The sequence below is a fragment of the Leucoraja erinacea genome, chromosome 9 (assembly GCF_028641065.1).
Source record: "Leucoraja erinacea ecotype New England chromosome 9, Leri_hhj_1, whole genome shotgun sequence".
NCBI classification, from domain to species: domain Eukaryota; kingdom Metazoa; phylum Chordata; class Chondrichthyes; order Rajiformes; family Rajidae; genus Leucoraja; species Leucoraja erinaceus.
In genome coordinates this window covers 67534535-67547356 of record NC_073385.1, presented here as the reverse complement: position 1 = coordinate 67547356, position 12822 = coordinate 67534535, and the positions used below count along the sequence as shown (strand labels likewise).

The 12822-nt window shown below is 39.5% G+C and overlaps 1 protein-coding gene across 14 annotated transcripts in view; it reads right to left on the bottom strand.

Moving 5' to 3' along the window:
• Positions 1–12822, bottom strand: part of LOC129700538 (MAPK/MAK/MRK overlapping kinase-like) — an 85588-nt gene that overhangs the window by 50628 nt on the left and 22138 nt on the right. For 11 of the 14 annotated variants that reach the window (XR_008724074.1, XM_055641129.1, XM_055641131.1 and 8 more), the window contains one exon: positions 6058–6236. Coding sequence is in view for 13 of the 14 variants with exons in the window: in XM_055641129.1 (XP_055497104.1) it covers positions 6058–6236 (179 nt within the window). In the remaining variant the exon portion in view is untranslated. The remainder of the gene's footprint in view (positions 1–6057; positions 6237–12822) is intronic. The other 3 variants (XM_055641132.1, XM_055641124.1, XM_055641126.1) reach the window with 1 other exon arrangement.

The following is a 12822-nucleotide window of genomic DNA, read 5'->3' as shown; positions in this document are numbered from 1 at the left end:
GCTCTGTCAGGTTGGATGGGGAGCGTCGATTCACTGCTATCTTCAGGTCCCTCCAGAGATGTTCGATCGGGTTCAAGTCTGGGCTCTGGCTTGGCCACTGAAGGACATTCACAGACGTCACGAAGCCACTCCTGCGTTGTCTTGGCTGTGTGCCTAGGAAGGTGAACCTCCGCCCCAGTCTGAGGTCCAGGACGCTCTGGAGCAGGTTTTCCTCAAGGATCTCGCTGTACTTTGCTCCGTTCATCATTCCCTCAATCCTGACTAGTCTTCCAGTTCCTGCCGCTGAAAAATATCCCCACAGCATGATGCTGCCACCACAATGCTTCACCGTAGGTATGGTATTGGCCAGGTGATGAGCGTTGCCTGGTTTCCTCCAGACGTGACACTTGGCATTCAGGCCAAAGAGTTTAATCTTGGTTTCATCAGACTAGAGAATCTTGTTTCTCATGGTCTGAGTGTCCTTTAGGTATCTTTAGGCAAACTCCAAGCGGGCTGTCATGTGCCTTTTACTGAGGAGTGGCTTCCATCTTGCCACTCTACCATAAAAGCCTGATTGGTGGAGTGCCGCAGATTTGGTTGTCCTTCTGGAAGGTTCTCCCATCTCCACAGAGGAACTCTGGAGCTCTGTTAGAGTGACCATTGGGTTCCTGGGTTCCAAAGTTCTTCCATTTAAGAATGACGGATCCCACTATGCTCTTCGGGACCTGCAATGCTGCAGAAATTGTGTTATACCCTTCCTCAGATCTGTGTCTCGACACAATCCTGTCTCGGAGGTCTACAGACAATTTTGTGTGCCATAGCAAAGGGACAGAATACTTATGTAAATGTGATATTTCAGTTATTTCTTTTTAATTTCTTTGCAAAAATTTCTAAATATCCGTTTTCACTTCTTCATTCTGGGGTACTGGGTGTAGATTGATGATAAAAAATGAATTGAATCCATTTTAATATAAGGCTCTAACTTAACACAACATGGAAAAAGTGAAGGGGTCTGAATACTTTCTGAATGCACTGTATATCAGTTGTAATTTATCAACAGAACTCTGAAAGATTTTATTAATCATAGATCATAAATCAACTGGCCTACAATTACCCAAATTAGTTCTGCCATTTTTTAAATTCAGAAAAGGTCATTTTTTGGACATACACAAGTACTCTGACACAAATCCACAATCAATAGAACTTTGAAATGATTTTTGGACCTGCCATGTTAGAAATAAAAATAAGTAAACAATTGATTTAATATCTTAATATTGTGACACAGAAAAGTTATTTTTAATTCACAAATGTGTATACACCAAAATACATCCACAAACATATTGAAGAAAATATAGGATATGGATTACATTGCAAGGGCAACATTTCATGCATGCTTTCATTGCCCTTAACCTTTGATCATCTGCAACACTCATATGAAGTGCTGTAGCATATTAGCACATTCTAAGATCTTGGCGTACTATATAAATGTTAATATGCTTCTGAGACAAACTTGAAATTTGTGGTGTTCCTATTTGCTTGCTCCTCTTGAACTTGGAGGTCAAAGAGATCATGGTTGTGAGAGGTATTGTCGAAGAAGCTTTGTCGAGTTGCTGCACTGCATTTTTCTTGATGGTACATACTGCAGTAGCAGCACACAACTGGCAGAGGGTATGTTGTGGGTATCAATCAAGCAACTCCTTTGCCATAGATGACATCTGAAGCATTGAGGACAGTATTGCATCATGCCTCTAACATGCTTTGGAGAAGGTGGAAAAGAATTCAGTTGAGTCACCCACTACAAAATGCAGTCTCTGGTGTTCTCTTGTAGCTAAAAATAAATATGCGACTTACACAGGTAAGCTTTAATTAATAAGAATTTACAAGATGTTGATGATGGAAATCCATGATGGTAATGCTGTCGAAATTGAAAGGAAAGTAGTTATATTCTCTCTTGTTGACTCTGGTCAATGGAAGGCACTTGCCTCTATTAGATTCAAGATTCAAGACAGTTTATTGTCATGTGTCCCTGATAGGACAATGAAATTCTTGCTTTGCTCAGAACGTTGCATGCAGATACAAACTGCTTATGGGTTGTGAAATTGAACAATGTAGTCAAATAGTTTTTAAGAGCACATCTACAAATCCGACTTCATGACAAAGGGAAAGTCATCTGAACATGATTGCTACGAGAACAATGGCCTAAGGAATTCTAACAGTAATATCCTGGGACAGAGACTATTGACCTGCAAAAATCACAAGCAACTTATTTTATGTTAGGCTGACTCCAAGCCAGTGAAGATATTTAGTAAATCTCTATGATGCCAAAGTTGACCAAATGAATGGTTATTATCATCACACTTGGCGTATAAAAGCTAATTATTAACATTAGAAAAGCACTCCATCTCAAATGTTTATGATTGAGGTGGACTGATCAAGTAATATTAAAGCAGATTGAATTTGTCTGGGCTCTTGTGGACAGAACATGTCTGGGCAAAGTTCCACATACCTCAAGGAGATGTCGGTGTCCTAGAAGGGAGATATTGTAGATGTCCTCTATAGGAGGGAGATTGAAAATCGGAATGAATGGGGCCAGAACAATCTTACTCCCAATGACAGCAAAATCAAAACGCTGACTTTAGAAGAGGAAAGCCAAGGATCCGCTAATTGGCTTCATTGACAGGATGCCGTGGAAAGTGTCAACAACTTCAGGTTCCTGGGTGTGCATATCTCTGAGATCTGTCCTGGACATCATGCAATCATAAAGAAAGCCCATCAACGCCTCTAATTCTTGAGAAGATTGAGATTTTGGTATGTCAACGAATACTCTCTTCAAGTAGAACATCGTGACTGGTTGCGTCATTGCCTGGTTCAGCAATTCAAATGCCCAGGAACGAAGGAGATTACAAAGAGTGGAGGACACTGCCTGGTCCATCATTGGTACTGACCTCCCCTCCATTGAATAGATCTGTAGGTTTTGTTGCCTCAAAAATGAAGCCAGTATCGTCAAAATCCCATGCCAACCTAGCCACACTCTCATTTTGTTCCCACCATCGGGAAGAAAGTATAAAACTCTGAAAACTATAATCATCAGGTTCAAGAATAGCTTCTTCCCAACAACTTTCAGACGCTTGAAAACTACATAACTCTAATCTCAACCATGAACAGTCTTCGGTTGAACTAAAGACTTTGGGTTTTTGCCTTAGTATTGGAGTAATTAATTTATTGAATTATCTATCTGTATTATGTTTGCAGGTCTATTATGCTGCTGCAAGTAAGAATTTCATTATTCTGTTGTTGACCTAGACACCTGTTGTTGCCATATGACACTTAAACACTCCTGACCAAATCTGGCAACCAATTCTTCAATATATGGCCAGTTTGTCAGTAGTGATATTACCTTGTGGCTCTTAGTGATGAGTATTAAAGTCCCCCAAGTGGAGTACACATTATATCTTCCCTCCTTGCTAATTCCAAGTGGTGTCTGGCGTAAAACAGTATGAATTCATGAAAGAAAGGCAGCAGATGTTGATCAGAGATGGTTTCTTAGCCCATAATCAAGCTCAACATTTCAAATTTAATGGAATTAACATTAAATTATTTATTTTCAAAATAAAACATCTGGTCAAATTTCAATTTTTTGCCATTCGGAATCTGACCCAGGAACCAATCGCCTTTCACACTCCCTTCCTAGTGGTGATGCTACACACTCTTCTCTTAACTCTCACATTTGGTTATTCCTTTCTTGTATTCTGTTTTTGTTTGCTATTATTTCAGTTTTCAAAACAATTGTGTTTATTGTGGTCATAACCAAGAATGTCAATTGTTGTGAAATCTTAGGGATTGTAACACCCAGTCCTACTAATCAATATACTTATATTTAGTTTCCTGTTCCTTCTTACCCATAATCCTAAGGGATTCAGTTTGACTTTCTTTGAGATGCTGCCCAAGTTTTTCAAAGTTCTTCCCAGACCCACTACCACAGTCACATTTGTTTTCTCTGGACTTGCCTGCGCACAGACCTGCTGCAACAGCCACGTATGTTTTCTCTGGACTTACCCTGCTCACACACCCGCTACAACAGCCACGTTTGTTTTCTCGGGACTTGCCTGCGTAACTTCACATATCCCTTGCTTTCCCTCTCCATCCCCTTCCCAGTTCTCCCACTAGTCTTCACGGATGGTTCATATGTACTAAATTAGGCCATTTATTAGGAGCACAGATAAGTACAGTATAAATGAAAGAAGGAGCACACCACTTTACACACTATCCAATCACCCACCCCGTTAGCAGCCATGGAGGTTCTGTAATTTCCACTTTGGTTCATTTGAATCCTCACTCCCATTCTAGGTTTGTGGGTTTTACACGATTCTTGATTCTGAAAGGATGTCTAATAGGGTTTAAATTAAGGCAAGATGGCAAAATATTAAATAAGATGTGCAAGGCAACATTTTTTTTACGCAGTCGTAGGTGCCTGAAATGCGATGCCTGGGGAGGTTGTAGAAGCAGATACAACAGTGATATTTAAGAGTCATTCGAACAGGCAGGGAATAGAATAATGCAAACCATGTGCAGGCAGATGGGATTAGTTAGATGGCATAATGGCCAATGCAGACTTGGTGTGCACCTGATTGTGTACTTTTACCATGTTTGGTAAAGACACACAATTAGGTGGAAAGTAGATCCGGAGTCTACAGAGTTATAAACAGATTAAGTGAGTACATATAGAGGTAGCATTTGGAGTATAATGTGTAGAGAGGAAAGAAAATGGAAAATATTTATGTAGTAATTAACAGAAAAATAACATAAAAAACAGATGTAGTCTGAAGAGTTCTGAGTATTCTTTTACATAAAACACAAAGTTAAAAAGTAGTACAATGATTAAGAAGAGATTTGTCTTTATTGTGGCAAGATTAGAACATAAAAAAGTCTTAGAAAATAGAGCAGGAATAATAGTAGTAATTTGGGGGGTTTGAACTGAAATGTCCTGTGAAAGAATGGTAAATGTTCAGAATCATCCAGCCCACGACACTGTGAATGTTCAGTTAATGTATACATTGGATAGAAAGCAAAGCATGATGTTAAGTTTGCGAAGTAAAGCGCCTTGAGTATCTAGAAAGGCGCTATATAAATCCCATCCATTATTATTATTATTATTAACAACTTTTATTCTGTTTCATGGCTACTTCCTCAAATAAAGATAATATTGTATTGAAATAATGTCCACAACCAAGTGAAATTATTCCAAAAGATTTTAGGAAGGCATACAGTGTAATGTAGAAAATATGATGCACATATTACATATATTTCCTACAAACTTTGGTTATATAATGACCAGATGATTTTTCAATTGTGGCGTCGATTGTATGATGATTACTACCATCTTTGATTACTACCAGGTTAACAGGAACAGCAATCCTATCATCTTCAAGGTAATGATACATCCACCTCTGCATAGATGGTCAACCTTAATTTTTGTCTATTAGCCTCTGGAATAGGTCCCTAATTCACAAACTTCCACTTTTTAAATGAAAGTGCCACCAAATTAGTCGCGGCTGACATTGTTTATCAAAAATGCTATTTGAGAACTAACATTGTAAACAATATTTACACCACATTCAACATGAAATTCGGTGCATGAAGTGTGTACTCCATTGAGAATTCCCCAGTAAGCTGGTTCTTATAGGAAATCTTATTGTACAAGAATTACATATTAATAGCACCATGGCTCTTGATTGGTTGATTTTTTTTATTGAACATTGATACTTCAAGTAAAAGCATAAGCCAGAATGTGTTAACATTTAGAAATAAAATTGATCATTATAATGTGGACAAGAAACTGCAGATGCTGGATTACCGTGAAAAGACACAAAGTGCTGGAGTAACTCTGCAGATCAGGCAGCGTCTCTGGAGAAAGGGAAAAGTGACGTTTCCGGTCGGGAAACTTCTTCATACACATTATAATGCTCTATTGCTTTACTAATTTTACAATTTTTCTGAGATGTCAAATGGCTCAAAGTGTATGAACATTTTTTTTATCAATATTGGTAATGCAGCAGTACTCAAGAGTTTGAAATTCACCTGGTTATTTCATAGAAAACACAGCCAGTGCTCCAGATGTCCATTTTGAAGCCATAGAATCCATCAGTAAGAAGGCATTCTGGTGCACGATACCATCGGGTCGAAATATATTCTGTATACGGCTGCTTTGAAAAGATACTCCTACAGGAACCAAAATCTGCCAACTTCAGTAAGTTCTGCTGCAACGGTAAATCCAGTATTTTTAAAACATGGAGCTTTCAATATTACCTTCATAAATTAAAAAAAAATCTACTTTAGAAATCAGTTTCAACGAAGAATATTACACTTCATTTGTCAATTTGAAATTATTTTTGATGAATAATTTGTTTAAATATTGCATCAACTTGGTTTCATAGTCACTGGTTGAAAGAAGGTTCCACACAGTACGAGATGTCAATTTAAATAGGTAATCATGTGCAGAATTCTGCAACAATAGCGATCTCGTAACATACCCTATGTAAACTGAATTTCTAAATATTACAATTTTAACATAATTTATTTTGCATAATATACCCATAATATGAATCATCTACTTGCATCCAATTTAAATCTCTCCTCTGAAATGTTATTCAGGTTTATGCATTTATTACAGAGTGGACCTTGCATTATGAACCATATGAACCATGTGGCTGCAACTGGGTCAATCTCTGCAGTAGTAATATATTTTTCTTATTCAGTTACAGTATGTGGGCAGCTTGCTGTGCCCAGCGCATTTCAGTAACCTTCAGCGGCATCTTTTTGAATGCCTTCTGAGAAACCCAACAACACATTTACTGATTCTACTATATTCACCTTGATTGTTACAGAACTGCAGCATATATATGGAATATGTTCACCCTTTCATAAAATGATATTGACTCATGACAGATGTGCCAACTGACCTATATTCCATATCTTACTTTCATAAATAGCAGCAGCATTATTTTTGCTATTTAGCAGTTCCCAGGGATCTTTCCACAAGCCTGGAAATGTTGATGGATTACAGCGAATGCACCCACTACCTCTGCAGACACTTGTTCTGAGACCATAGGATGTGGCCATCAGGACAGAGAGCCATAGAGTTACACAGCATGGAAACAGGCCCTACAGCCTAACTTGTCAATGGCAACCAAGGCCAGTAAGTTCCAATTGTACCCATCTCTACAACTTTCTCTGGCATCTAGTTCTACATATCCACCACCCTCTGTGAAAAAGGTTTGCCCTCAGATCTCCTTTAATCATTTCCCTCTCACCTCTCACATGTTGTCTAGTTTTAGATTCCCCTACTCTGACTGATTGTGACAATTCATTTTATCTATGCCCCACACAATTATACACCCCTTAGCCACCTATGTTTCAGAGGGAAAAGCCCCAGCCTATCCAGTCTTTCCTTAAAACTCAAGCTCCCTAGACCAGGTAACATCCATGTGAATCTTATCTGCATTTTTTCCAGCTTAATAACATCCTTCTTGGTCCAGGGGACTTGTCAGCCTTTAGCCACATAAGTTTGCCTAGTAATTGGCCTAATTGGCTGGTGAGTAGTTGTGAGGGGACTGGTGAAAGTGGCAATGTTTGGAGCAAGCTTGCCATCATCCTGAGAGAGAGCCACTGTGTATTCCATGGTTTCTCCGCAATCCCCTGGGACATGGCATTGGTTAACCAGACAATCTGAGCACAGATTCCTGGAGAGATGACTCTCCTCTGAAGCCGCTCTAATCCACTAAGTCAGAAGAGTGACTTTACAAAGGAGATATATTCTATAAATGCTGCAAAGAAGATGTAACCTCTGCCACCCAACACTGCTCATGGCCAAGTCACAAATATTAATATTGAGTAACCATCACTTCCAAGACTCCAAACTCCATTCAAAGCTATGGTGAAGACTGAAACTTTTGCTTTCCTATGTCCCGCTCTTCATCTACAGGTTTTCAGGCAGTCCAGAGCATGTTCATCAGCCTTCATCCATTAGCTGTTCCATTCTAGTCCTTAGGAACTATTCCATCTGAGAAGGGGCGCACACACTTATTTTCACTTTCCTTCCCTGCATTTTATTCATGCTTATTTATTCAGCTGATGAAGATCCTGCCCTCCAACAATTATGAGGTACAATGTGTGGGCTAACACAACAATTAAATCAAATTACATATTCTTCATTCACTTTAGAGTTAGCCAGTTCCACTGCTGATGCCTGTGCAGTTTAATTTCTCTCAAAGCTAAAACAGAGAAGGGGCAAAGGTATGGTCAACATGGAGCGAGTGGGCAGGATAGAAGGAATTGATTTAATCATCTGCATATCATTCAGGAAACGAGAACACAGAAACAGGATTAGATACCACAATCCTGTCATCATCACTGATTTCCAATCCACTACATGCACTATTAAAGTCAAGCCGAGCCCCTTTTCTTACAACCAACTTAAACCGTGGGAATGCTTGGGCAACTGCAAATTTGCTGCTGGTGTCTCCTTCAAGTGTGAGGCTAGACTTTTACACACACAACACAAAGATCTCAGTATGTTTTTGCTGCCATGCTTGAATTCGGGAAGTCAGGTGTAAGTACGAGATATGTGAGTGAATATGAGATGTGCAAGTGAATATAGGTATAGAGACATGTGTATTAGGGCAATAGTTAATTGTTAGTAATAATTACCATTTCCTCTGAGCTCACGACAAATATGGGCCAGGATATTTTCTCCTTGCAAAGGGACAATTCCATGGGTTACAGCCAAGCATTCCTCTCTCTGGGTCTCCCCTCCTCCTGCAGCTGCACAGCAGCTCTTGGTTACTTCCTAAGTAATTGGAAACTCTTTTCTGGTGTCCAACTCTTCCATTAGGATTTCATTATCATCAGCAAATGAACTGTTGTTTCTTGGTAGTGCTTCCACTATTGATGTAAATTCTTTTCCTACAGACTCAATGGGTTGGGAAATGGCTGAATTCACCTCCCATTTAAGAAGTCTACACATGACATGAATTAGCACGTCAGCTTCATCTTTTGTGTGGGATTCCAGAAATTGTGTGTGCTTCACATGCATATTTTGGTTAAAAGGTTGCAGTGTCTCATTCTAAAAGCTCAAGCGCAGGTGTATGCCAACAAGAAAATCACATGCTGACAGGGCCAAGATAAAGTGGCATGTTCTCCCAAACAGTACATTTCATCTTTTCATGCACAAATTAAGTTATGGGCATCCGGGTGGATCATTTGAAGTTTCCGCAAAGTACTACAGAGGTGCTGCCATTCATAGAAGGAATCAAACCAAGGGCTTGTTTATGGTTCATTCCAAGAATAGCATGGCTTTTTTCCTGATATCCTGGCCAGCAATAAAGAAACTCCAAGCTACAACCATAGTCAGTCATTTGAAAAACATTCAGAAGCAACTCTGACAAATGAATTCAGAAACTTCAAAAATTCCCACTATTCAACGCTGCTAAAAATCAGTAACAGATATTCCTTCCAATAGTAGTCAATTAGCATGATAGTTCTTAAATTCCGTGCTTCAGAAATTATCTACAAATGTTCATAACATCTAAAAAGACCAAGAGACATTATCTGATATTAAACACAAAACATTGTTAACAATGCAGAATACGCGTTGCAACTAACATTTACAGCTGCTGAAATAACTGCTATGGAGATAAAGAAAAGCACAGAAATATGATGACAGATGGACCAAATTGTCACAAGCCCTTCAATCTGGAGGAATATCAGCGCTGGATTCATCAGGCTTTCTATGTGGCACAATGATGCTATTCTGGAAGAGGATTAATAAGTTGCTGATGGGTATACTAAGCTAATTGTTTAACAAAATCAGTTCATCAGTGTCACCTTTCTCACCAGAGGCATTACTGCTACCTTTTGAACCAAGATCAAATATAGGACAAAAGATGTCATCGAAAATCCGAGGGGAACATGGAGACTAGAACAAAGCTATTTTGTTAATGGAGAAATGAGATATTATACAGTTCTCTGTATCAATTCCTAGAACAAGCTCATAATCACATAGTAAATTACTTCCTCAAATATGCAATCATCATGCCCCTTAGATCAAGACTGAATATGTTAATTCATCCCAAATACCAATAATACTTAATTCAAGCAGTCATTTTAAGAAATGATACTCTAGACAAACCTCCTGAATCTATTATACAATCAAGACGCACAATGGCTCAAAAAATGTGTACACCTAAATCCTTGAGGAATTATCTAAAAACCGCAAACCTTGCAGATTCAGAACGTCAACACAAGATCATTAAGCTAGCACTCTTATAACTTTGTAACCATGGCACTGAGGCAATCAGTGGCACGTATATTAGCAAATTATTTGATCAGCCACTTCTAGTAACATTTAGTATTGGCACAGACACAAGCAATAGAGCTCACAATACTCAAAAAAAGCAAACATGGAACCAAAGTAGATGTGCAAAAGACTAATTGATTCACTTTCATTATTATTTAGGTCAAAGTATAGTCTATTATTATTTCTTATTATCTTTAATTGCTTTTCACTTCAATACTTATATTATTGGGAATGCCAGCCACCCTGATGAAACTTTCTTAGGCTCTTACTCTTTGGTCAATAATAAAATAACAGCAAGTAATAAATACGGACTCAAATAATAATGAAAGTAAAGGGAAGGCTTATGGGTAGGGAAGCACTGCAGATGCTGGTTTAAACCGAAAATAGACACAAAATGCTGGAATAATTCAGCAGGGCAGGCAGCATCTCTGGTGAGAAGGATTGGAGAGAATGGAAGGCATATGTCAGGTATAAGCAGCTGTGATCAGACAAATCCTGCAGAAATATAGGAATACACTTAAGAGGGAACTCCAAGTGGGCAAAAAGAGGACATGAGATAGTTCTGGCCTATTAGATAAAGGAAAATTCTAAGAGATTCAACCGGCATATTAAGAGAAAAGGTATTACAAGGTAGAGAATAGGCCCCTTGAGGATCAACATGGCCATCTATGTGTCAAGTCACAGAAGATGGGCCAGAAGTTAATACTTTTCAACTGTATTTACTAAGCAGGTGATACTAGAAGAAAAAGAATTGAGGGAAATGTGTAATGATGTGCTTTATATTTGAACTGCAAGAGAAAGTACTGGCAGTCTTAAAGAACATTAAGGTGGATACATCCCCATGGCCTGACTAAGTGTATCCTCGAACATCATGATTCCAACATCTGCAGTCTCTTGTGTCTGATATTAGTGGTGGGTAAATTACTTGAGGTAATTCTCAGGGACAGGATCTCCCAGCATTTGAATAGCCATAGGCTGATTAAGGATAATCAGCACAATTTTGTATGTGGGAAATCTTTACTTTAGAGCGCGGAAACAGGACCTTCGGCCCACCGAGTCCACACCGACCAGCTATCACCCCGTACACTAGCACAATCCCACATTCTAGGGCCAATTTACAATTTGTAACAAAACCAATTAACCTACACACCTGCACGTCCTTGGAGGGTGGGAGGAAACTGAAGCACCCGGAGAAAACCCACACAGTCAAAGGGAGAACGTACAACATCGTACAGACAGCACCCTTAATTGTTATTTCGAAGAGGTCACCAAGAGGACTGGCAAGGATAGCGCAGTGGATGATGTTAATATGGACCGTACAAAGGCCTTTGACAATGTCCCAAAGGGTGATGAGGCTAGATGGTTAGATCACATGGGAACCAGGGTGAACTAGCCAAATGAATTCAAAACTTTCTTGGTGACAGAAGTCGGGGGTTGTATTGGAGGGTTGTTTTTCTGATTGGAGAATACTAACCAGTGGGTTGCTGTGGGAATCTGTGCTGGGTCTACTGGTGTTGTTATCTATATTAACAAATTGGATGACAATGTCAATTTACAGATGACACCCAAATTGATGGTAAAGTGCACAGTGAGGAAGGCTATTTAAGTTTACAAAAGGATCTGGGTCAACCGGGGAAGTGGGTCAAGGAATGGAATTTAACTCTCTCAAGAGTAGGGGTGATGAAAATTGGGCAAGTCAAATTAAGGTAGGATTTACTTAGTAAATAGTAGAGCCCTGAAGATTGTTGTAGAGCAGAGAGACCAGGGGTAGATACAAAATGCTGGAGTAACTCAGCGGGACAGGCAGCATTTCTAGTGTGAAGGAAATAGTGTTTCAGGTCGAGACCTTTCTTCAGACTTATGTGTGAAGAAGGACAGAGATAGAATGTAGTCGGAGACAGTAAGACTGGTGGGAGCACTGGTAAGGGGGAGGGGATGGAGAGAGAGGGAAAGCAAGGGCTATTTGAAGTCAGATAAGTCAATGTTCATACCACTGGGGTGTAAACTACCCAAGCAAAATATGAGGTGCTGTTCCTCCAGGTGCTGAGTTACTCCAGCATTTTGTGTCCACCTTCGATTTAAACCAGCATCTGCAGTTCTTTCCTACACAGAGAGACCAGATGTACAGCTACACCATTCCCTAAAAGTGGCGACACAGGTAGACAAGATGTGAAAAAGGGATTTGGTATGCTTGCCTTCATCAGTGAGAGCATTGAGTACAGGAGTTGGGACATCATGCTACAGTTGTATAAGACATCGGGTGAGACCACATTTGGACCAGTGTGTGTAGTTCTGCTAGGAAAGGATGTCATTAAACTGGAAAGGGTGCAGAAAAGATTCACGAGGATTTTACTGCTACTTGCTGGCTTGAGTTACAAGGAGAGGTTGGGACTTTCTTCCCAGGAGCTTGGGAGGCAGACAAGTGACCTTATTGATGTACATTAAATTATGAAAGGCATAGATTAGGGAAATGATCGCGGACTTTTCCC